At 38.5% G+C, this 26,325-nt stretch overlaps 1 protein-coding gene across 1 annotated transcript in view; it reads left to right on the forward strand.

The window, feature by feature from the left end:
* The window catches only part of LOC110460454 (pikachurin-like), a 77,405-nt gene that overhangs the window by 31,065 nt on the left and 20,015 nt on the right, over positions 1 to 26,325 (forward strand). The window contains exons 3-4 of the mRNA XM_021513371.1: positions 17,825 to 18,259; positions 22,101 to 22,302. Coding sequence (XP_021369046.1) covers positions 17,825 to 18,259; positions 22,101 to 22,302 — 637 coding nt within the window. The remainder of the gene's footprint in view (positions 1 to 17,824; positions 18,260 to 22,100; positions 22,303 to 26,325) is intronic.

The following is a 26,325-nucleotide window of genomic DNA, read 5'->3' on the forward strand; positions in this document are numbered from 1 at the left end:
CAGGAGGGGAGGCAGGGTTTATAGACTACCGGAGGGGTCAGGTAGGGTTTATGGACTACAGGAGGGGTCAGACAGGGTTTATAGACTACAGGAGGGGAGGCAGGGTTTATAGACTACAGGAGGGGTCAGGTAGGGTTTATGGACTACAGGAGGGGTCAGACAGGGTTTATAGACTACAGGATGGGTCAGGCAGGGTTTATAGACTACAGAGGGGTCGGGCAGGGTTTATAGACTACAGGAGGGGAGGCAGGGTTTATAGACTACAGGAGGGGTCAGGCAGGGTTTATAGACTACAGGAGGGGTCAGGCAGGGTTTATAGACTACAGGAGGGGTCAGGCAGGGTTTATAGACTAGCCGTCTTATCATAACAATATTATACAACAACTGTGAAACTTTCATCCGAGTAAACAGTTGTTCCAGTGTCTCCACTAACGGACTCAAAATTAAATGTCAGCTTCTGTAGAATCGTAATAGTGCAACGCCTGCTGGTCATGGAAGGACATCTGCGAATAAACAATAGGAGAATAGGAATATACTTCAATGGTAGTGCTCATCAAAAAAATAAAAAATAAATAAAGTAGCGTACTGAATGTCGAGAATTTGTATTCCATTTACCCTTCTCTATACATTTATGCTCAGTAGTAATTATAGCGCTTCACAATGGAAATAATATATATGATCAGCTGTATGTGCATTACCGGTAATACCAGCCTTCCTGATGCATTCAACATGCTTGTTATGGCGGCAAAAATGACAATGATGAACTGTGATAAATGTCTTTTTGGTATAGACAGTATTTTATTGTTAAATAGAAATGTATTAAAAGCAAATAAAACTTGTAAACGCCAATTCCCAATTAACGACTCATCATTATCGATATAGAAATGTGTCGGTTGTGAACAGTGATGTTAAGGTCTTTATTTCAAAGCCAGTGTTATATTAGGTCAAACAAAATCTGACATCATTAGGGCTGTCACAGTATATCGCAAAACAGGTATATCGCAAAACACGGGTATATTGTATCGTACCACAAAACAGGCATATCGCAATATACGGGTATATTGTATCATACCACAAAACAGGCATATCGCAATACACAGGTATATTGTATCGTACCACAAAACAGTGACGAAATATTGCTTTATAGCAACGTTTTTCAAAAGCATATTTTTATGTATCACATTCTGCTTGGTGTTTTAACTTTGCAAATTACTACAAATTCTAACAGATATGCCAATAAGCATAAAACTTTTAATAGTGATGGGAATTAGTTCAAATTTTGTAATCCATGGTTGGTTTGATAAAATTCTTAAATCTATGTAATCCATTTTATACATGATTAAGTTTGATACCATTCTGACAACAACTTCTTATAAAATTGAGCACATCCTTCCAATGACAATATATCGGGATACGTATCGCAATATATTCATTCTATATTGCAATTTATCATATGTTTACTAATATTATTATACCGCTACTTATTTTACACTATACAAAAGTAACCACATAAACAAGCTATTTCCCCTCTAACTGCATGCCAGGGAAATAGTTCGTCTGGAGGGGTGCGATAGTTTTGAAACTATTTCCCTCGGAAAATGCGGGAAATTGAGTGACATCTTGGGCGGGGCCTGACCGAATATTGACCAATCAGCGCAATCGAATTACGTCGGCAATTTCCAGCCAGCGGAGCCGGTACTTTCTGGACCGACCTTCACCTTGCATTGTTGTTGACAGACGACAACAGAAATGGCAACCCCCAGGTTTTCTGTGTTGGACAAGAGCGAGTTGTCGGACATATTGGAGGCAAAAGACAGTTGGAACACAAAAAAACCAGTACAGGCATCCGTTACATTGCTCTCTAGCTATCTCACTGAAAAGGGTTTGGATATCGCAGACATGGAAATTCTCAAGATTTTGTTTTGTTTTGTTAATAAAGTGTCACAACTGTTGAAAATTTGTTGTCTAATCATATTTAATATATTGTGAGGGAGTGTTTGTATAAGTATAATTAAACATTATTCCTCTCCTTTGCCTCGGGAAATAGTCCACGGGGGATCATAAACTTATATCCCTCATACCCATACTTTTACTGTTAATTAACACCCAGTCTAAAATTTCCACAAGTTGATATCAGCCCGCGTGATATCACACCCCCTTGGAGTGAGTGATATCACACCCCCTTGGAGTGATGTCTCACTTACTTTTTACGTATAATTGTTACTGTTTTGTTTATATACATCATTGTTTTTGTTACCATTTTTATGAATATCAATAAACAAAATAAAGAAATATGTTTTTTTTATTTTAAAGGAAAAAACATGATAAAAAGTTTATGATATGACCATTTTGATATCACCCCCCCAATCAGCCCTCGAGTCCTGATATCAGCCCTCTGCCCTTCGGCCCTCTGGCTGATATCAGAACTCTCGGGCTGATATGGGGTGTGATATCAAAATGGTCATATGATAATCTCTAATTATCATATGTTTACTAATAATAACACCCTTTTTGTATATGTGATAAGTCTAAAATTTCCACAAGTTGATATCAGCCCGGGTGATATCACACCCCTTGGAGTGATATCACACCCCCTTGAAAGTGATATCACACCCCCAAGAAAAGTGATATCACACCCCCTCCTAAATTTCCGGATTTTGCCATTTCCGCTTATTGTTGTGTGCTTTTAATGTAAACAAATGAATTGTTGGCATGGAATAAATGCCGTTTCATGGAAAATTATTTAAAGATTGTTTTACAAAGCCACACCCAAATTTTCGGATGGCGCCGCTTCTGTATTTGGATTTGCTTATTAGTGTGATACACCTGTCGTCTGCGTAAACAAAAACAATGATGGCGACTATAGCTAGTACTGGCGAGGAGATTTAAGAGGAACTGTCATCAAGGATTGTTGAACTAGATGAATTAATCCTGGAAAAGGAGACGAAACGTTTAATGGATGCAGGGGGGCGATTTAATAATGCTAGTTAATGATACCAAAGCTTTCGTGGAACATTAGGAAGAACAAGGATACATTTCCTCATCTTTCATGAGGAACAAGAATACTGCAAGAAAAACGCAATCCGACATCAAAATTTTCACGGATTATCTGATGTCTCAAAATGAATGGAGATCTCCAGAGTCTATTGACTCGGTTCAGTTGGCGGATTACATGGCCAAAAAAAAAAAAATGATGCAGGTTCTTCATGAACGTCAGAGTACGAACCATCAAGTCTGAGGTGTTTACAATCCAGCATTAACCGTTACCTACAGGAAAAACACTACGACGTCAATATTTTGACCGATATTAAATTCAAACATTCTCGTGATGTGCTAAGTGCCAAAATGAAGAATTTGAAGACTCAAGGCAAAGGAAACCGCCCAAATGCTGCTGGCCCAAATGCTGCTGATTCACTAAATAAGGAAGAAGTGTCAATTCTGTATGAAAAAGGGGCGCTTGGTTTAGGTAGGTACAGTATTCAAATGAATAATAAATAGTTCTATAAGCTTGGTAGCTGTTGGTTCTAGTTAGTATTACTGTAATCATTAAGTGAGGAATGCCCAATGGATATTGAAAATTGTATTGTGTTGATTATCGATTCAGACAGTGATTAAATTGAATTCCAACCAGATCCATTGTGTTATATTGTTAAAACTATTAATAACCATGTAATTTGGTTGGAATTTAGGAATTTCTAAATGTTGACTTTTTATGATAGTTGTTACTGTTTTGTTTATATAAATCATTGTTTTTGTTATCATTTTTATGAATATCAGTAAATAAAATGAAGAAATGATTTGTTTGTGTATGTTATGTTTATTTTAAAGGAAAAAAACATATGATAAAAAGTTTATGATATGACCATTTTGATATCACACCCCCAATCAGCCCTCGAGTCCTGATATCAGCCCTCTGCCCTTCGGCCCTCTGGTTGACATGAGGACTCTCGGGCTGATATGGGGTGTGATATCAAAATGGTCATATGATAATCTCTAAATATCGTGATTACACTCTTGGCGTATTGTGACACCCCTTAAAGACATCATGACGTCTTTTTGTATAAGACATTAGTATTGCAAAGCTGGTACACAATGTAAGCCCTGAAACTGCTCACAACACCTGCGCAGATCTGCCCAGTATTGTCAGGTTGACAATAGAAACACCCGATGATCCTCTCGGGTAGATTCCTCACAACTATGGACAGATTAACCCTTTCACCTCTAGGTAACTTTAGTAGACTATACCATACATTGATCTTGATGAGTCCATTATGGTCTACAGTGGTGAAAGAGTTAGTGCTGCCTAAAATGGAAACCAAATTTATTTGGTGACATTCTTGTTTGCAAATGATGCCTGCGTTTCACGCTTCGCCTCAGTCTAAGACGACGGACACAGAATCCTAATGTAATTGTCTGTTGACAAATTAACATAGATTTCCTGATGAAAGAAATTCCAGGATTATACTGGTCCAAGACAGGAATTTATCCGGAGAGAAATCAAGAGAGGCTGATTCGATAGGCATGTGTATAGAATTGAGTAGACCTAATTACCAGACCTCGTATACAGTCAATAAGCTTACTTGACAGACTTTATTTTCTATTCAGAATTCACAGAGATTTTAAAAAACAAAATGAAAAAAGAAAGGTATTTATTTTTATTGTTTTAAAACCTTTCATTTTTGATGTAGTTTCTATTTTACCCTGAGCTTATTAACAGTAGGTTTGAGCGCTTGTAAAAGAAAGATTTTCCGACTCAGAATTGAGAGATTTGAGTAGGAGCAGAAAAATGCATAGACACTATATATATATAAATGGCAACTAAATGGTTGCTAACAATCTGTCCAGTCTAGTTCCGCTATACATTCCTCCCTCCTTAAACAAAGTCTTCAACCCGAAAACACATGAGACCCTATACCACCTTCCTTGGGTATATTTTGTTGAACGCCAAATGTAGTAGAAGCGGAAAAATGCACGTCCAGGGTTCACACCTGTGACCCTCCGATGTCTAGACAGATGCTCTAACAATTGAGCCACCTGGTCTTTGCCAATCAACCCAGTCTAGTTACGCTACAGCATTAGTTATAGCTACTGTGTGTCATTGATCAAGTCATAATTCAGTCATCGCAGCTGTATAAATGAACAACAGCATACTGGAAGGTTATGCCGTGAGAGACAGCTTAATTCAGTCAACCCATCTGTATAGATGAACAACAGCATACTGGAAGTTTATGCTGTTAGAGACAGCTTAATTCAGTCAACCCAACTGTATAGATGAACAACAGCATACTGGAAGGTTATGCTGTGCGAGACGGCTTGAACAACAGCATACTGGAAGATTATGCTGTAAGAGACAGCTTAATTCAGTCAACCCAACTGTATAGATGAACAACAGCATACTGGAAGTTTATGCTGTGAGAGACAGCTTAATTCAGTCAACCCATCTGTATAGATGAACAACAGCATACTGAAAGTTTATGCTGTGAGAGACAGCTTAATTCAGTCAACCCAACTGTATAGATGAACAACAGCATACTGAGGGGTTAATTATGCTGCGAGAGACAGCTTAATTCAGTCAACGCAGCTGTATAGATGAAGCTTAATTCAGTCAACGCAGCTGTATAGATGACCAACAGCATAAAGGAAGGTTATGCTGTGAGAGACAGCTTAATTCAGTCAACCCAACTGTATAGATGAACAACAGCATACTGGAAGGTTATGCTGTGAGAGACTGGCCCCCTAGCAGATGATGAATCTTACTGTTAATGCTTCATATCACTGACCAGGGTTAGCTCTAGCTCTCTTGGAGCAGAAGTGAAGACTTGTATTTTGAGCAGTAGCTATTAGCAGAGTGTTGCATGGCTTTCAGATTAATATAACCAACGTTATTTAAGACCGATGGAGCGATGTGAAACACAATTAGAATGCCACCTTTTGGAAACGGGAACAGATGTTAGATTATGATTCACTGTTTTAACCAAGTCAATAGTTTTATCACTAATTTACAAATTTTAGTTTCCTCTGGATGGCTAATTGTTTGCAGTGTCTGCCTCGGTACACACAAGATATGCAGGCTGGCCTAATCAATACCGAACCGTGTCGGCTCTGTTTAGGAAAGCAACAGGAAAAATCAAATTTTCCTCCATTAATTTGGTTTATAACCTGCCCCCTGTGTCGGCTTGTCGCTAACTAACACAATTTTGCCTTGTGTCTGTGTTTGACTGCGCCCTGCCTGGTACTGTAACAGAAGAGGGGTGTAGATACCGTAATGGCCTCCTGTTAGATGTGTGTTACGTGGTGTCGGGGGAATCAGTTGTCATTCCTCGACTATAGACACATTTTTCTTCATTATCATGTTGAGACGAATAACTGTTCTGGTTTACTTTATATTTCCTAACATTATTGACATGAACTAGGCTATAAATCTGATGATTACTTCAAGAAAAAACATTAAGGCGTTTTATTTTTAGAAGCTTATGACGGAAAGTTTTGTTCAATATTCATGCCCTAGCAATGTTAAAACAAATCAATTTTCCCTTCACACTAAGTGAATTGTGGCCTATTAATGATTATAAAGCCTGTTTTAGCTCACCTTGCCTGAGGGATAGGGCGTAATAGGGTCAGGGGCTAAACCTTTAACAAGAACTACTGGCACTCCATCAATATGATAACCTGGGAACTTCTACGGATTTACCCTACAAAGTACGGACCTACAGATTGATTGTTATTTTGTATGGATGCCTGCTGTCATGCAAAAATTAAAGAAATATATACTAAATTAGTATGTGTTCCATTCTTTGTTATGAAATGCCTAGATTCGCATTGATGACAAAGAATTTGTGTCATTTTTTCCTATGAAATATTCTATCTGGTCTCCAATTAAATTTGGGGCATGTTCAACGTTAATTCACGATCCTTGTGACATTTAGCCCACATCCCGTCCAGGTCATTGAATGAAACGTGCTGAAGACTTGACTGTATGACTAAGCGACAGTTGAAGACTATAGAAAACCCTGAAAACATGACAAAATGTTTAGAAGAAAAATGCCAAGACAAAAGCACGGCAAAGGATCGTTATCACAAGTGTTACCAGCAGACATATATACAATCTGTGTAGCTGAATGGAACACTTGTGACATAATGTTTGACTGTTAAATATGTGTTGTAGAATTAACCATGCAGGGCTTCAAGAAGTGTAGTTAAAATTACCACCCGCATTTAACACTACTGTGATGTCAGCTCAAAATTTCTGACAGACGTACAGCTTGGAAAATAATGGATTCGGCAAAGCAAAGGGTACCCAGATCTTAATATGGCTTAATTCACATATTGATATTACTATAGGGTTAAAACATCCCAAGTTAAGTCATGACAGAATAATTCATACATATATATTCCAAAATGATGAATGATGTAGATACAGGCCTCTTCTATCTTTTGTTTTTTGTAAAAATGAAAGTCATCATGAATGACTCCCTCCTTTATAATATTCTACAAAATCTCCCCTGAAAGGTCCATCACTAAACCAAATATTTTATTTGGCAAGTTAGCCGTGAACTTTGACTCTTTAAAACTGATACAGGTGATTAAATGTCAAGGTAAGTGTAAGTTTTCAAAATAGATGTAGGTCTGTCTCCAAAAGTTTCAGAGATACTTTTGAATAGGTTTGTTAAACAGATGTAGGCAATTTGTCGAGTTACCGTTGGTTTATAAAACAGAGATGTATCAGTTGTCAAGATAGCTGTTTAGATGACTATACTGGTTTATAGAACAAGTGCAGGTCTGGTTTGTAAAATAAAAAGGAAAATAAAGGTTGAGTTAATTGTCAAGGCTGCTGTTGGTTTGCAACACAGATGTACGTGTAGGTTAGTTTTCAGAAACACTTTTTGGGTTTGTGAAATAGATGTCAGCCAATTGTCATGGTTACCAAGGAAAACTGCTACTACCACATCATCACATTGATTGGTTGGTAAACTTCAGGAACCTTGAGATTCTTTATCAGTTTCCGTTGTAAGATTGCAAATGTCAAAACTTCTCTAGAATTTATGTATCTTTTGAAATAGTTCAAATGTCATGTTTTTCGTACAGAAAAGATAAAACTTGTTTATCACCACTGATAAAGCTTTAATGAGCCTTTAACATTCACACATATTTCATCACTTGAGTCAATATTGTTGTTATTTCTTTTGAAGAACACTTCAGAAGGTGCTTTACGATTTGGTACATACATGTAACAGTGCAATTATGAATACTGCATGCAAGATGTGACAGAATTTTGATTGGCTATTTACATCTTGTGACTGTATCTTGATTGGCTACTTACATCATGTGGCAGTGCTGTGATTGGCTGCTGTATACAACATCTGACAATGTTGTGATTGGCTGCATACAACATTTGACAGTGTTGTGATTGGCTGCTGTATACCACATGTGACAGTGTTGTGATTGGCTGTTATATACAACATGTGACAGTGTTGTGATTGGCTGCTGTGTATAACATGTTACACAATTGTGATTGGCTGCTATATACAACATGTGGCAGTGCTGTGATTGGTTGCTGTATACAACATGTGACAGTGTTATGATTGGTTGTTGTATACAACATGTGCCAGTGTCGGCTGCTGTATACAACATGTAACAGTGTTGTAATTGGCTGCATACAACATGTAACAGTGTTTTGATTGGTTGTTGTATACAACATGTAACAGTGTTTTGATTGGCTGTTGTATACAACATGTAACAGTGTTGTGATTGACTGTTGTATACAACATGTAACAGTGTTGTGATTGGCTGTTGTATACAAACATTTGACAGTGTTGTGATTAGCTGTTATATACAACATGTAACAGTGTTGTGATTGGCTGTTGTATACAACAACCAATCAAAACACTGTTTCATGTTGTATATAACGGCCAAACACAACACTGTTACATGTTGTATACAACAAGTAACAGTGTTGTGATTGGCTGTTGTATACAACATGTAACAGTGTTAATTGCTGCTGTTCCCATCCATACTTCACACATGATAAATGGCTGCTCCCATCCATACTTCACACATGATAAATGGCTGCTCCCATCCATACTTCACACATGATAAATGGCTGCTCCCATCCATACTTCACACATGATAAATGGCTGCTCCCATCCATACTTCACACATGATAAATGGCTGCTCCCATCCATACTTCACACATGATAAATGGCTGCTCCCATCCATACTTCACACATGATAAATGGCTGCTCCCATCCATACTTCACACATGATAAATGGCTGCTCCCATCCATACTTCACACATGATAAATGGCTGCTCCCATCCATACTTCACACATGATAAATGGCTGCTCCCATCCATACTTCACACATGATAAATGGCTGCTCCCATCCATACTTCACACATGATAAATGGCTGCTCCCATCCATACTTCACACATGATAAATGGCTGCTCCCATCCATACTTGTCACATGATAAATGACTGCTCCCATCCATACTTGTCCATACTTAATTTTTTTGTTGCTAATAAAAATGAGAAACTGGATATCTGGTACCATGTTGTTGGGTTAATTTCTTTGGGTTTTTTTCTGTATAGGAACAGAGAACTTCAACATTTAGATCCATGTTGTGTTTCAGCTGTTGCAAACGAAAGAGCATAAATCCAATCACCTTGATGTGCTTCTGTAAATTATTTGCCCTGTGTAAACACTGGGAATGTGTTACAGTTGTCAGCGTTATGCATCTGTCACATGGGAATTTATCAAAATCAAATCAAATGTTCAATTGTACCATTACAATGCTTTTTGTTTTCTGAGTAGTTAGAAATGTGTTTGTTCTTGGATATGAATTTCACTTGTGAGAGATGGAGATTGTAGAAGATAGAAAAACATCTTGCAGAAGAATTTATTGGGAGAAATGTTGCCGAGACATTTGGGTGCCTGGTTGTACTATGTAACACCACTCCCGGGTTAATTAAGTGTTAGCGCTATAGTGTAATTAACAGATTAATACCACAGAATTAAAACGCCTTTGGTGATTAGACTCATTTCTTGTATTGTTGTTTTCTTGTGTTGCTTCATTCTTTTTTCATTGCATTTTTATTTCATTGTCTTTTTATGTCATTGCCTTCTTCTGAAGTTGCTTTCTTTTATCAAGGTATTCTTTTTGTCTCGTCGCCACGAAGAAGAAGCGGAAGCGAAACTTAGGTGTTGCTTTTACGGCGAAGGTGGCGTCAAAATTAAGTTTTTGCATTTAAGTTAGTTTCCCTGAAAGTATAAGTGCTAGACCAACCAAACTTGGATCATAGATGCATCTTCGGTAGTACATCTCAACCCATGCATCAGATGCTGGATGTGGCCTATACCTTTAATGGCCCATTGACTTTACCAGCATCTCCATCAACATCATTTTTTTACATTTAAGTTGGGTTCTCTGATATGTGCATCGATGGTCAAAGCAGGGCATAGGCAGGACATGGCTTGTTACATCTAATATGACCGCTTTCTTCTGTTTATAGCAATCTGATGATGAGGCAGACAAGAAATTGAAATGGCTTGTTTCATTTCCTTTGTTGTTTTTTGCTATTTCTACCTTCTGTCATTGCGGCGATGTTGCCTGGGAGCTGTACTGTTAACGAAATGATCCCAGTGATAATCGTTCGATGTGACACAGCTCCTTCATGAGAAAATCTTTAAAAGTCTATCACCACTGTTACTATTAACTGGTGATGGTGCGTTGAAGCCAAAGAAAACAGATGTACATGATTTAAATGGATTTTATATTCTGTTCGTGTATAAATAGCAGTGTCTGTGTAGTTGACAACTGTCCTGTCAGTGTACGTGAAATATTATGCTGTTTTGAGGTAATACATTAATGACATCCTCAGTATCTTTAGCTCATGAAAGGGTTAAGTTTGTTTCAAAAACTAAGTTTTTGGCAGGGTAAATTTCTAGCATTTAGTTTAGTTTGATTCTGTCCAAATCCTTGGCAAGTAAAATTGTTTTCTAGCCTTCTGTAAGCTATTTACCAGCATATACTGCCTATTTGACTGTGGGTCTGGCTAAATTCTCTGTTTGAAACCACAAAACGAATCTGGTACAAATGTATTTGTTTGATGGAGTTAAGGACTTCAGGTCACCATTATTTCTACATTGAAATACCAGTCACCATGTGAGAGATACATCTGTTGTACAGCTGTTGCAGATAGTGCAGTTTTTTCCCCTTCGCCAAGCAAAGAGGTAAACTTAATAAAGTCAAGATATTGGTTCTTTTTGTTGAGGTATGTTTTTTTTCAGTACCTGTGAGTATATCTTAGGATTGTTTGTTGGAATATATATATAATATAACTAACTATATAGGAGCTATAACGTGATGTCATACAATTGTCGTGAATGGGGAATCATCCGTCTCAACCCTAGGGCTTTGTGGTTTGCTGGAAGAATAAGATCGATGTTTATTTCAAATGGAATTTGTTTATTTGTATGTATGTGAGAAAAATAATCAGACATGGGTCTGTTCCATAGACAGGGATATCTCAACCCTGTGTAAGGGTTTGGCTGGCTGGCCAAACTCTTACACGAGGGTTGAGATATCCCTGTCCACGGAACAGACCCATGTAAGATTCTATTAGTCTCCATCTCGTCTTAAGAGATCATAGGGAGACAACTAGGAGGCAAGGTGATTATGTCTCAATCTCTGACCCTAGAGATCCTAGACAAGGGAGACAACTAGGAGAATTATTAAGGATTGTTATGTATCAATCTTAGACTCTAAAGATCATAAACAAGGGAGACAACTAGGAGAACATAAACAAGGGAGACAACTAGGAGAATTATTAAGGATTGTTATGTATCAATCTTAGACTCTAAAGATCATAGACAAGGGAGACTACTTGGGGACTTGTAGGATTGTTATGTCTCAATCTCAGACTCGAGATATCCTAAACAAGGGAGACAACTAGGAGGGAAGGTTTTTATGTCTCAATCTCAGACTCAAGATATCAGTCAAGATATCCTAGATAAGGGAGACTACTAGATGAATTTTAGGATTGTTTTCTCCATCTCATCCTAGAGATCACAGACAAGGTAGACTACCAGGAGGCAATGTTGTAATGTCTAATGTCTAGTTCCGCTTTTATTGACAAAGGAAAGTACTTGGAGACAAGGGGTATTATTTGTCAATTGTCTAACTCAGACTTTAGAGTTCACGCTCCATAGACAAGGGAGACAACCAGGAGTGAGGGGACAAGGATTGTATTAGTCTCTTGACCCCAGTCTTCTAGGTCAAGGAGACAGGTCAGTCTCCTCAGACAAGGGGTGGCGGCTTCGTATTGTAAAAAGGTTGTTGTACGTGTTTCGACACAATTAGCTGTCTTTTGAGATCAGAATTCATGAATTTAGGAGACGACTGCAGGAAAATATGGGTATCATACAAATTCTGCTGGTGATCACATCAAGCTAGTTACAACAAATTACAGCTGGTTACCATGGTATTTAAAGTTTGTTGAATAATTTTTATACAGTTTCTTTTAATGCTTGATATACAAAAGATAATGTGATATGACAGCTTGCAGTTTATTTAGCAGCCTTTGGTTTATAGGATTGCACAGCTAGAACGTGCGTCACCACTGATATAGGAATTAAAAAAGCAACTCCTAATATGATTTCATATATCTCTGGCAATGTGTAAAAGATTAATAGAAAATGAGATATTTAAGACTTAAAACATTAGATTAATGTTGCAACTGCCACTGTTGTGGGTAAATATCTAAGAGGTCTGGACACTGTTAAGAGATCTGTTTGGTAACTAGGCCAAGGTCTAAGTGGCCTGTCGTAGGAAAGTTGAGCACAGAGTCCAAGAGGTCTGTATGGTAACTAGTCCATAGTGTAATTGGTCTGGAATGTAAATAATTCAGGGTCTAAGTGGCCTGTTAGGTATAACTTGTTCAGAGTCTAAGTGGCCTGTTAGGTAACTTGTTCAGGGTCTAAGTGGCCTGTTAGGTAACTTGTTCAGGGTTTAAGTGGCCTGATAGGTAAATTGTTCAGAGTCTAAGTGGCCTGTTAGGTAACTTGTTCAGGATCTAAGTGCCCTGTTAGATAAGTTGTTCCGAGTCTTAAAGTGGCCTGTTAGGTAACTTGTTCACGGTCTAAGTGGCCTTTTAGGTAATTTGTTCAGGGTCTAAGTGGCCTGTTAGATAAGTTGTTCCGAGTCTAAGTGGCCTGTTAGGTAACTTGTTCAGGGTCTAAGTGGCCTATTAGGTAATTTGTTCAGGGTCTTAGTGGCCTGTTAGGTAAATTGTTCAGGGTCTAAGTGGCCTGTTAGGTAAATTGTTCAGAGTCTAAATGGTCTGTAAGATGACTGATTTCCAGGCTGGATTGTTGGTAAAATTACTTGTCCCCTTTGATTGAATTGGTTTGTTAACCATTATTCACCAAATATAAAGTTCAAGACTTAACCAATTTAATGCCAAAATGTTAATTTTCCCAACTTATCTTGGATAGAATTTGTTTAACTATGTTCTTTATGGTATAGTATATAGGGGCAAGATTTGTTTGGATGAAGAAGTCAGAATCCTTTGTAGTGTGCGTAGATAACAGCCACCTAGACTGACGGCCACAGTTTATGTCACGAACACAGGAAGTTGTACAGATTAGTGACTACTTATTGTGGCGATGTGCGCGTTAATCTTGGTGAAATAGGGAAGTGGTCAGTCCCGAGTTTGATGGAATACCTCCATAGACACTGCAGAGATAAAACACATACCACCTCAGCTCATGCGCGAAGATAAATCCATTTCTTGATGAAACGGTTTGTTGTGGAATAAAAGTCCACAGCCATCGATTGTGTCACTCTTGAACCGGTAAAGGGCATGATAATAAGATTTTTAGAGATAAATTCATTTCAAGGAGCAGACAAGAATTCCTTCGTTTTCACTAAGTGCGAACCTGTAGTATACATATTGCACACATATATTAAATCTCTGCCTTCACTTATTTTTCTGGTGGAATTTAACACCTGACCCTGTGTAGGATAGAGACGTTCCACCACAGGATACATCACGGACACGGAGCCACTAAACGATGCAATCTCTGCTCAGAGACTACCTCAAGGGGCTTCTAAATGGGGCATGGTATGGGGCTGCAGGATGTGTAGATATTTCTTGATAAAGTTATGTCATTCGACCACAAGATATGAATAGATCTCCTCAGGTCAGTTTACTTATTGCCACTAAATATCTACCATTTAATCTCTTCATTTCAACATGTGCTGTCATGGTGACACTTAATGCCAGATCTTTTAGTCTTAATTTAGGGTTTGGTCATATTTTGGATTAGATGTTGAGATCTCTTCAGGGTACATGTATGTCATAATGCAATTAGATCTCTTTTAAGAGTAGGTCATGATCATAGTTCGACAAGATTTGATCATTTCTTTTTAAAGTAAGTCACATATAGCTATCTCTGTGAACATCATCATGTAACCCCTGTATTATATTGGTGTTGAAATATGATGCCTTTCTTGTCATCTAATGTTATCAAGGCATATTGTAGATCCTTTTAGTAGAACATGGTTAGCATTGCACGAACAGTGCCCCAGGCCAGGAATGGTTAAAGACAAGCTAACAGAGTTAGTTGTAAGCAATCTCATAATACAGCATTTCTTCACCGGCTTCCAAAGCCTTGTTGTGCAGTTGACATCTAGTCAATAAGGGGCTTCGGTAGGCTCCGGATACTTTAAATATAAAAGTACAGGTAAACAACAATGTGCTCATTGTGTTATATTTACAGAAGAAGCTCCTGATGTTGTCATGGTAATATGTTATGTTGTCTGTCATGATCAGCTTTTGATGTTATGAAAATATGGTGTTCTTCAGCTTCTGATGTTGCCATGGTAATGTTATATGATGTCAGTGATCTTGTGATGTTGTCATGGTAATAGGTTATAAGATGTCAGTGATCTTGTGATGTTGTCATGGTAATATGTTATAGGATGTCAGTGATCTGGTGATGTTGTCATGGTAATATGTTGTATGATATCAGTGATCTTGTGACGTTGTCATGGTAATATGTTGTATGATGTCAGTGATCTTCACGGTGATGTTGTCATGGTAATATGTTACAAGATGTCAGTGATCTTGTTATGTTGTCATGGTAATATGATATAGGATGTCACTGATCTTGTTATGTTGTCATGGTAATATGTTATAGGATGTCGGTGATCTTGTGATGTTGTCATGGTAATACAAATTGTATGTTATTGTGTCGGTTAGCTCATGATGTTGTATGATGATGTTGTATATGTTGTCAGACAGTTATTTTGTGATGTTGTCATTGTGATATATTATGATGTCTGTCAGCTCAAGATGATGTTACTAAATGTAATATGATGTCAGTGATCTTGTGATTTTGTCATAGTAATATACTTCAGTTTCCATTGTGCAACCTTTATATAAATGTACCTACTCAAAATAGTGTGAAGGCAGAAAAGCAGAGAACTTTTACACATGACTGTTTTCTAATTGGAAACAGCTGATGGTGTATTTTTGTCATATTGTCATAAATCAACCACCTTGGTTTAAATTTCTCTACATTGTAAAAACATACGTTAGTCTAGGCCATTAATGGCTTCCTGTAAATGACCTCCTATCGTAATATAGAATAAATGACTGGATCATGTGGTCAACAAGGGACTTAGGAATTATTTCTTAAGTGATGCTGATTTACCGATCTTGACTGACCTCAGCTGACTCGGGCTATCTCTTACGCACTGGACACAGGAGATCGTGCCCATGAGTTATGGTGGATGTCACATTCTGGCACTCTCCATCCGGTCTCCATGTTTCCTGGAAATCAATTGTGGAGCTTGCAGGCTGTCTTGCCTGCTGTCTGGCAGTTTACATTACAGCTCTGTTCAATAGTTGGCCACTCGATCGCACCTGATTGGCGTTCAGTTCATCACTTCCCAATCCCCCGGAGACCACTGCAATGACCAGTTTGTGATGCATTTGTATTTGACAGGCGGGTCATGTTCAGCACAGCCATGCATTTAATAAGCTGCACATGAATGGAATGGAGCAACACTGCAAAGTATAACAGTGTGTATAAGGTCACTCCAGCTTCTGTACACCAACCATACGTCTGTAAACTGCTAAACATTGATGCTAGTATTATCCAAATACAATTTTACGAATTTTGATATCAAGTTATTTAATCATTTGTAGATTAAATAAAATAAAACCTTTCCTGAGACAAAATTTCAAAGGAGCACACACACTCCCAAGATTCTTATACGGTAGTTCAAAAATTGTTGAAATTGCTAGATCCATTATGTGATCTCCATTTGAATACAAAATCATCATGGAGACAGGTTTTTCCATCAAGCATACATCTGACTAGGAATATTGACTGTGTAAAACGGGAGTTATTACATATACTACAGCAGATGATGCGGTCTATGTGCTTACTACCCCAGGGACTATAATGGGGGTGGATGTCTGTTACATAATGCTGTATTAAGGGACCAGATTAGATCAAGTAGATAAGTAACATGGAGGTTCCAAGGCCTGCTGTCTGGACCACCTTGTGTGGTGCTGGTTATTACACCTCTACCAACCTCTATACCAAGTAATTCCTAACCCCGTCTCCCCCATCTTTTAGCCTGTATATATAGCTTTACTGCAGTGATATTTGGCTTCTCCGTTCTCCTCACCTCTTGATTTAAATTCTACTCTTTTCTCCCCCATGTTTTGGCCTGTCTATGTTAAATGACTTTACTAACCTCAAAACCTTTCACTGTTATTGCTACTCCTTTCTCTCCTCGTTTTGGCCTGTGTTTAGGTTAGTTTCTATGTTATTTGACATTACCAACCTCTACACAACTTGATTTAATTTCTCCCCCCCCCCCCCCCCCCCCCACACACATTTTTAGCTCACCTGGCACAAAGTGCCAAGCGAGCTTATGCCATGGTGCTCCGTCCGTCGTCCGTCCGTCCATTCATCCGTCCGGCGTCAATATTTTACTTTAAACGACTTCTTCTTAATGACCGAAAGGCCTAGCTAGGGTGATGATATTTGACCAGAAGCAAACTGGGATGAAGGGCTACCAAGTTTGTTCAAATAAATGACCTTCATCTATTTTCAAGGTCACAGGGGTCAAATATGTTTTAAACCTTTGAACAACTTCTTCTCAATAACCAAAAGGCCTTGGATGATGATATTTGGCCATTAACATGCTGGGATGAAGGGCTACCAAGTTTGTTTAAATGAATGACCTTTGCTCATATTCAAGGTCACAGGGATCAAATATGTTTAAATATTTAAATGACTTGTTCTGAATATTCAAAAGGTCCAGGGTAATGATATTTAGCCAGAAATATGCCGGGACGGAAGGCTATAAACTTTCAAGGTCGCAGGTGTCATATGTTTTAATCATTTAATAGATTCAAATGGATCGAACACAGATATTTTGCCTGTAGCTGTATATTAGTCCACCCTTAAGATTACAAGTATGAGATTAATACCAGGCGAGCAATTCAGGCCCATTGGGCCTCTTGTTTGTTTTTTGACCTATTATAATTTTGCATGCATATTGTTTCATTGGTATTTAAGAACTTTCCTTGACATTGTCAATTTAGTAAAGATTACATCTGAGTTTATTGTAAAATTATTCTGAATGTTTAGTGGATAATGTTTGAGAATATAACTTTAAATTAAATTAATTCAAAACATATGCTATAATGATTCACAGATTAAAATTAAATGCTTCTTTGATAAAAGATAAATATCCTATTTAGGAAAGACTAAACTACATATAATGTTTCATTTTTGTTACAGAGATCCCTGGCCTTGAGGAGCACCCTGTGGTGGACGAGGCACTGAACCGGAATTCACCTTCACTCCCCTCATCTGACACCATTACACTCTCATCATCAGAGCAACTTGTGATAAAACCTGCTGGACAGAATGGCCAGGATGATCAAACTGGACATAATGACGTCGACTTATCAAATTCTTTGTCTCGAGACAATGGCCATGACTTGGCACTGGACACAAATGACCACATTATGGCCGAAATGTTTGACCTCAAGGAAAAGTCAGTGAAAGACACGCACAGTGATGTGATACAGGGTGTGGGGGAGCCACTGTCTCTGATCCATCGCCCCAGCTGCCACGGTGTCGTCTGCCAAAACAACGGTACCTGTTTGGTAGATCGCAGCATTGTGCGGTGTAATTGCCCCATAGGCACCTCAGGACGCAGATGTGAAAAACGTGAGTATCTGCATACGTACATGTCATTATAGCATCGTAAACATTATTGAACTTTTTACATCTTTTCTACATTTTTGGTGTTAATAAAACCTGTGCATGCTTATATGGTCATGATCTGGGGAAAATGCCCCACCTCTCTATGAAAATGACTTAACAATGTGTATAAAATAGAATGAATGTAGTATGTGTCCTAAATCATTGTTAACTTAAAGAATTAATGTAATGGGTTTAAGGGCAAGCGAGGAAACCTCTCATACTACATGACAGAATACTACATGACAGAATGATAAAGTGTTGTAGACCAGGTCCAGATTGTGAGAAATGTGGTACTGTATATACATGTACCAGGAAATGTTCCTCCAGTTAAATTTTCGCCCTTGGACAGAAAAATCCATTTTTGCCCTTTATTATAATTATGCCACCTGAGCTTTAGCCGTTAACTTTCAAAACTTAAGCTGAAATACTGTCCAACAGATTTCATTGATACTTCATGGGAATGTTACTGACATCTTCCTGACAAGTGCTGTTATTTTTCGGGTCAATCAGAAATCAAATATGGCTGCCATTTTGAAAAACTAATATTTCAAACTTAAAAGTCAAGTTCTACTGAGCCGATTTAACTGAAACTTGGTAGGAATGTTTGACTCATGGTTCTGACAAAGTGTTGTAATTTTTCGGGTCGATCAGGAATCCAATATGGCCACCACAGCAGCCATTTTGAAAATAAACTATTTCAAACTTAAAATAAAGTTCTAATAGGCCGATTAAATTCAAACTCGGCCTAGGAATGATCAACTCATGGTCCTGACAAACCTAACTTAACGTTATACCTAACTATTTTTTACTCAAATTGGTAGGGATGATTAACATCATTATCTCCACTTGATATTTCAACAACAAAAAATAAATACTGTAGGACTCAGGTGACCGTTAAGGCCCATGGGCCTCTTGTTATGTTTGCTGTTCACATTTAATTACTATGTATATACAATTGTTCGGGGTAATGAGTAAGACCTCCAAATTACAGCGGGCGAAAAATGAAATTGCTGGTATAAAGTATTTGCTATATGCAAGGCTCAGAAAATGTGGTAGTAGTTGATAGATGTTGTTGGCAGAGGGCCCTGGGTGCTGATCGTTGGAAATGTGGTAGTAGATACATCCCTATAGGATTCAATATTAATAGGTTCTACATAAAAAAACTTGTAGAGATATTGTGTGTGTATTGTGTATTGCTTCAATTTCATATTTTGAGAGTAACAGGAATGAATGCATGTAGAACTTTGTTATTGACTTCCCAAACAAAGGGATCGTCTGCTGGATATCGCAGAGGTATAATGTTCTGTGAAATAGATCCCTCACTCGTAAATTATTTCCATGTTTAGTCTTTTGTATGCTGTTGTTTAGCTAATGGTTGTTTTTAGAGTCATGATGTAATTATATCTGCTAAAAACTTGGTCACCAGTGGAGCGATCGTAAGCCGCAATTGAGCCATAGAACTGCCTTGTTGAGCCGAAGCTGGAGCAAGCAGAAGCACACATGGTGATTAACGGAATGGGAACTGATTGAAGACATACGATTATTTGTGGGATTGGCCCTGAACATTGTATAAAACATGTACATCATCAGGGCTTACAGAATATTACATCATCATGATCAGGGCCTACAAAATATGTACATTGTCAGGGCCTGCAAAATAATATCATGTACATTATCAGGGCCTACAAAATATGTTCATTATCAGGGCCTATAAACTATGTACATTGTCACGGCCTGCAAAATAATATCATGTACATTATATCAGAGCCTACAAAATATGTACATTATCAGGGCCTAAAAAATATGTACATTGTCAGGGCCTACAAAATGCTATCATGTACATCATCAGGGATTACAAAATATGTTCATCAACAAGGGTTAGATATAGTCGTTAAACAGTAGAATTCCTTCCCTACCATGGTTTTCCTGCCAAAAAACATTAAAACACTTGGTAAGTGTTTTCCCTGGATCCAACAAGCTGGAGTTTTGACAGTCTTCATCAAATTAGTGTGATTTTGTTCTGCACTCACTTCTATGATGGTTTTCCTTTTAGCAAATAGTTTGCAAGAGCTTTGGATTTGTGGATTGGAATCAAACTGTGAATTTTGGGAAATTAAGTTCTACAAAAATATAAGTGCTGTAATATGAAAATACAAACACGAATAACGGGACTTTGTCTTACATCCGCATAAGTGTCACAGGTTTTGAACCTATTTCTGTACATTTGGGGTATAACCTGTGCGTCGAGGGGTGTCTGACAGTTTTTAGCACTTGTGATCTGATTAATCCTGACTTTAATCCATTTGCCAGTAGTTTTGTGGGTCTTCAGATCAAGTTTGTGTCGTAATGAGAAATAAGGTAGCTAGCAATTTCATTCCAAACAAAATTAACTTGTATTGGAAAAGCCAAGCCAGGGTCTCGGGCAGTGGTGATTAGCTGAGGATTTGACTGGGTGTATGGGTGTGTTAATTAATAAGTATGGAGTGGGTTACAGACTGATGCAGGGAAACATTGAGTAGTGGAAGTAACATTAAGTGATTTGGCCGTGATTGAAAAGTCAATGTTAAATTAGTGATCCCAGGTACCGGTGCACAAAGGCTTCCCCCTGCATTAATAACTCCAGATTATCCACTAAACAGGCAAGATGCAACACAAAAACAGACAGGTTACTTGAATTAGTCAAGTTAGAGTTTGCAGCATCTGTATCTGTCAGTAGAGCCTGATACAGCACTAGGCTTCTGCCGTCAGCTCTACAGTCAACTCTGTGAAACAAGAGTGCGAGTGACACAGAGATTTGCGTTCAGTTTGACAGCATGTTAACACATCATCAAGTTTCCTACACATAAACATGTCCTCCCTGTACACTAGCTTTGGTCTCCCTAGACATAACAAACCGTGTCCTCACCACTCTAGTGTCTCTCTGTATCAGTATCTTCAGATAAACACACAACAACTGTCCTTACCACTCTAGTTTTCTTTGACGCACAGTTTCTTTAGATGAAACCAATACCCTTGTCTTTCCCACTGCATTTTTCTCTCATACCCGGCCCACAACAACTGTCTCATGGTTTTTGTGTCGCCTGCAACGCGAGGCGACATATAGGTATAACTTTGTCGGCGTCGGTTGTGTCGTCTAAAAAAACAAGGTTTCCGTGCGATAACTTCAGTTCCCTTGAGTTGATTGAATTAAACTTGGTACACATATTGTATACCAATATAGCTCGGAAACGTTCGCATTTCAGAAGTTTACGTGCATTTTTGGTGGAGTTATGCCCCTTTTATTGCCAAATAAGGGCATTGTGTAGTAAATGCAAGAACTTTTATATTTTTTAATCAATTCCTTTCAAATTTTGTAGGGTAATGATAGAAGCAATAATGTTCAATATATATCCTGGGGTTTTCTGTCGAGTTTCAACTTTCCGCATTTTGGCATATCTGTTTACGCAATAACTCAAGCCAAAACGCTTTTCTTACTGGGCAGGCGACGCATCCACTCCCGTGGAATTCTTGTTATTTTTTACCAGGTGCATGGCTGGACGAAAGGACGGACCCCATTTCTATATTCCCCACTAACTCATCTATATCTTGCTATGTTGATTAATGTATTCGGAATTTGACCTATATTTTACACTTCATGTTTTTAATGACTTCTGCAGTGCGAGCGGGGGATATCCATGACAGCGTCTTCTTGTTTATCTTTATATACACTGCAAGAACAACTATCCTATCCACACTAGTTTATACCCTACATACTCAGACCTCATACAAATGAAATAGCTATAACTTCCCACTTTGTGCATTTCAGAGATAGAGGTACGATTCCCTAAGTTCCTGGGAAACGGTTACCTTGCCCTACCTGTACTGAAGTCTGGCTACAAAGAGTTTGACATCCAGATAGACTTCAAACCCCAGGCCAACAACGGTTTGCTGCTGTTCACAGCTGAGAACACCAACGCTAAGTCCGACTTCTTTTCTGTCGCCCTCATCGATGGATACGTGGAGTTCAGGTTTGTTTTAATATCCCTATTGCTGTATTTTATATGGGGAAATTTTCGTCGCAGTTTAAATTTTGCCTTCTGTCCTTCCCAAAATGAGGTTGAATTTATCAAGTGACAGCAAATTTTAGTTCACACCAAGCAATATATAGTAATGACATATGAGGGACGAAATTAACACTGGGCAAACATGGATTTTATCAGAAATCTTGGGGCGAATATTTGAAAGCGCGAAAGTTTTTTATATACAGTATTCAATGTACAGAAACTTTGTTATTTTACACACATTTTATTTCATGAATCCAAAGGTGTTGAATTTACGCAAAATACAATAGCGTCTGTCCACAATTAAACATTCTCCACATCGGGTATGACGCAATATGCCCCGGCTGTTAGGCCAGCCCTTTGTAACACTGGCAGCAAATTATTCTTGTCACCTAACAGGTCAGCGATTGGGTTAGTTTGTGTGACATTACCTGGGGACCTGAAGACAACAGCGACATTGATTACATTATACTTTAGTAATAGAGAGATCTCACAGGACCACGTAGCCCATCACAGACCTAACTACTCTGTCTGTGGTTCTGTTAGTAAGTTAATGTGTCTCAGTATTCATGTCCATTGTCCCTCTGACCATGTGTATCTGTCTGTCCTTGTCTGCATGAGGTTTCTCTGTCCAGTTTCACTCATTCACCCCTGAAGACACATGTGAACTCTTCCAATTCAAAGGCTGGACTAGTTCATTCTGAAATTTCAGGGGTGATTGAGTTAATGTTAATTGTCCCGGTGTTTCTGTCCCTATGTCCATGTGTCTTTTTCAGTACATTTGTTTGTGTCTCTGTGTGTCTCTTTGTATCTCTGTTTGTCCATGTGTATCTATCTGTACACCTGTGTGCATATCCGTAATTCCCTGATCAATTTCTCTCGTCCATCGACATCTTTGTGTGTAAGTGTCCCTGTTTACATGTGTATCTATCCATGTCAGTTGTAAATTTTTGTTTTAAACTGCCCAAAACCAGCAATGGGACTAGATGGCTGGGGATGGAGGGAAATAAGTGTATTAGACACAATACAAAATTTCAACCTAAATAGATAAGATTATTCCAATAGTAGCCGCACTTGTCTTTCACCAAGATGATGTGGTTTGATTCCCGGACAACACGTGAAATGTATGGGTTCACCTGCTCAGCCATGTGGGTGTTCTCCTTTTCCCTCCCAAATTCTGACCCCTTGCCCGCTACCCGCATCTGGCGGCCAACATGAGTGATTAATATCAGTCGATAGAAATTGTTTCACAATTATTGTAAAATAAATAAAGATGAATTTTAAAAATAAACATGGCCGCAAGACACTAGAGTAAGACGGTTAATGCCATAATCTTTTGTATGTTTCTATGCTGTTGAGATAACACAGTAAATGGTTAGGGGTACAAAACCACTAGTTGCTGTAGTGAGTAAAATGAGACAGTATATGTCAAAGGTCAAGGCCAGTAGTAGCTTCCCATACTGCCATGATAAGATGAGAAATTGTAAAGGTCAAGGACACTAGTCCTGTCTATACTGCTGTGCTATTTATTTTGAGATGGGAGATTCTTTGTGAAATTGAAGTTGGAAATATGAGCCATATTTGGAGCTGTAGACAGTTTAGCTTCCCGCTGCTGCTGCTGCTGATTTTATTAGTCCGTAGTCATACATTATGTATGCTGGGGAAGTCACAGTAAGACAGTTGGAGCTCGTCAACAGCATGCAGTGCCTTCTTTATATAGTTATAATTGGTATTTTCAAATATGGATGTGAAGTTAAGGGTGTGGACCACTCCCTCCCTGGTGAACGGCTAAGGCCAAAAGCATGGATCTAGAACTACTGTTGCTATCTATTACATAATGTGGTAAAATCTGTCTGCGGCTATTTCACAGATCGGATATTATAGTCAAATATCCTCCTGAGACCATCCCAGCCACCCAGCACCCACTTGCGGTGAAAAGCAGCCAGGACCCACTTGTGGTAAAAAAACTGACATGTAGTCACTGGTAGAAGACTCGTCATGCAGGGAGTGGGAAATGTATTTAACTTTTGGAGTTTAAGTATATCTCCACTCATACTGAATGTTGTCCTACAAATACATTCAACCAACAAAATAAGAAAATAGGCCTGCAATTTTCGGCCATTGAGCCTACAATCAGAGGCATGGTGATATAGACATGTGGCGAATAGGTCCCTGTCACAGCAGCATAACAGCTCAATCAGCAGACAAGGTTTCATTCTCAGCTAAGCCCACAAAGTGGATGATTGCCCATGTAAGTGTTTTGATTGTAATCACTAAGGGATCGGGAGTGTTGATTGGCATAATGGCACTGATTTTAGAAAATGGGCACAGTTTTAGTAAAATTTTGATGACAATTTACAAATAGTTCTGTATATAGATCTTTCCCCCAGATGACTGTAGGCAGCATGCTTGTGGTTGGAGCAGCACTGATGAGCAGGGGGCCTGTCACTGTCTTCCTTGTTACTGCCTCATTCAGGCTGCCAAACCAAACCGTATGACATTTGCCAAATAACGTCAATTTGTAAGTGTCGGTATTTTGGTTATGCTATGCACACAATCAAAGAGTGCGGACCGTTTAGCCAATCACAGAGTCAGAATTGCTCATGATAGGACTGATAATGAACTGCGAGCACGAAGACCACAATGGCTCCACTTACGTACCTCCCTCCCTAGAGAGTCTTACAGGGAAGTATGTGGTCCGGTACTTTGGGGAGGAAGGGTAACAAAACATCCAATGAGAGTAGAGGTAGAGATAAGTAGCTCCATGATTAGACACACAGTAATTGGTGTAGCTTTTATATTCATAAAGAGTTTTTAAATTGATTTTGTTTGTATCAAAAAGACTACTGTCAGCAGTAAGTGAAGTTAACTTAATGGCTAAGGACGGCCTGAGGAATAAGTGATTAGACCACAGGGCTCGATAACATTGGTTTTATGATGATGTTATCACTCTCTTTGCTCCAATATCATTGATTATTGCATAAATGTTTGCCACATTTGACCTTTCTGATTGACTAAATTCTTCCGCTACAGTAGCCTTGTTTCTAACTGTCACCGTCCTTCCACCATTCAACATATCGACTTAAATTGGAATTCTAGCAAGAATGTCCCTTCTCCCAGCATCAGACTTTTCTTATCAATTTTCTTTCATGCTCAGAGATCCTTTCTGTTTGAATACCTACATAGGAGTTTGGGATGTCACATTCTCTTACCCTGGACAGGTGTATTCACACTTTTACCGGTGTGAGATTTCCTTGTCTCACCCTAGGGTTGAGACGGGGGGATTCCCCTATTCATAACAATGGTATGAAGTCACTTCAACAATGCAATGACGTCACGTCAACACACCCCCTTGTGGGTGTTTGGCAACTTAAGAATCTTCCCCCTCAACCCTGAATTTAGCATGTAACATTATCATTACATTGGGTATATGATACACAATGGATATGATACACAATGGGAGAACAGGGTAAGAGAAAAAGAATCATTCACCCCCTTGTGGGTGTTTGGCAACTTAAGAATCTTCCCCCTCGGGTTGAGATTCCCCTATCGCACCCCCAAGAGGGTGAGAGATTCTATTAGCCAACCACTACCTCCCACATCCCATGAATTTTTCTACATGTTTTAGATCGCCTATTTGAAGTATAGCGTGAACTTATGTGGTGATGTCAACATCTAGTAGTGTGTTGGTTTGGGTGCAACTGTTCAAATTCCTTAAATTTAACTTCAGTATTTGTATTAAAATGCTGATATTTTAACAAAATAAAAGATAAGTCCAAGAGGTCAAATATTGATGCAGTACAATTTGATTAAATTTTTGTTTTGTTTTGTTTATTTACCTGTTTTGGACCAAAATATATTTTCCCAGATTTTTACATTTAATTTTCTGCATGATAATATTTAAATTCACTTATATAACCTACACTATTTGTACTAAACTGCGTAATGTTATTTGGCATAGAGGTTCCTCAGAGAGATCATACATTGATG

This window comes from Mizuhopecten yessoensis, unplaced genomic scaffold, assembly GCF_002113885.1.
Source record: "Mizuhopecten yessoensis strain PY_sf001 unplaced genomic scaffold, ASM211388v2 scaffold10403, whole genome shotgun sequence".
Classification (NCBI taxonomy): Eukaryota; Metazoa; Mollusca; class Bivalvia; order Pectinida; family Pectinidae; genus Mizuhopecten; species Mizuhopecten yessoensis.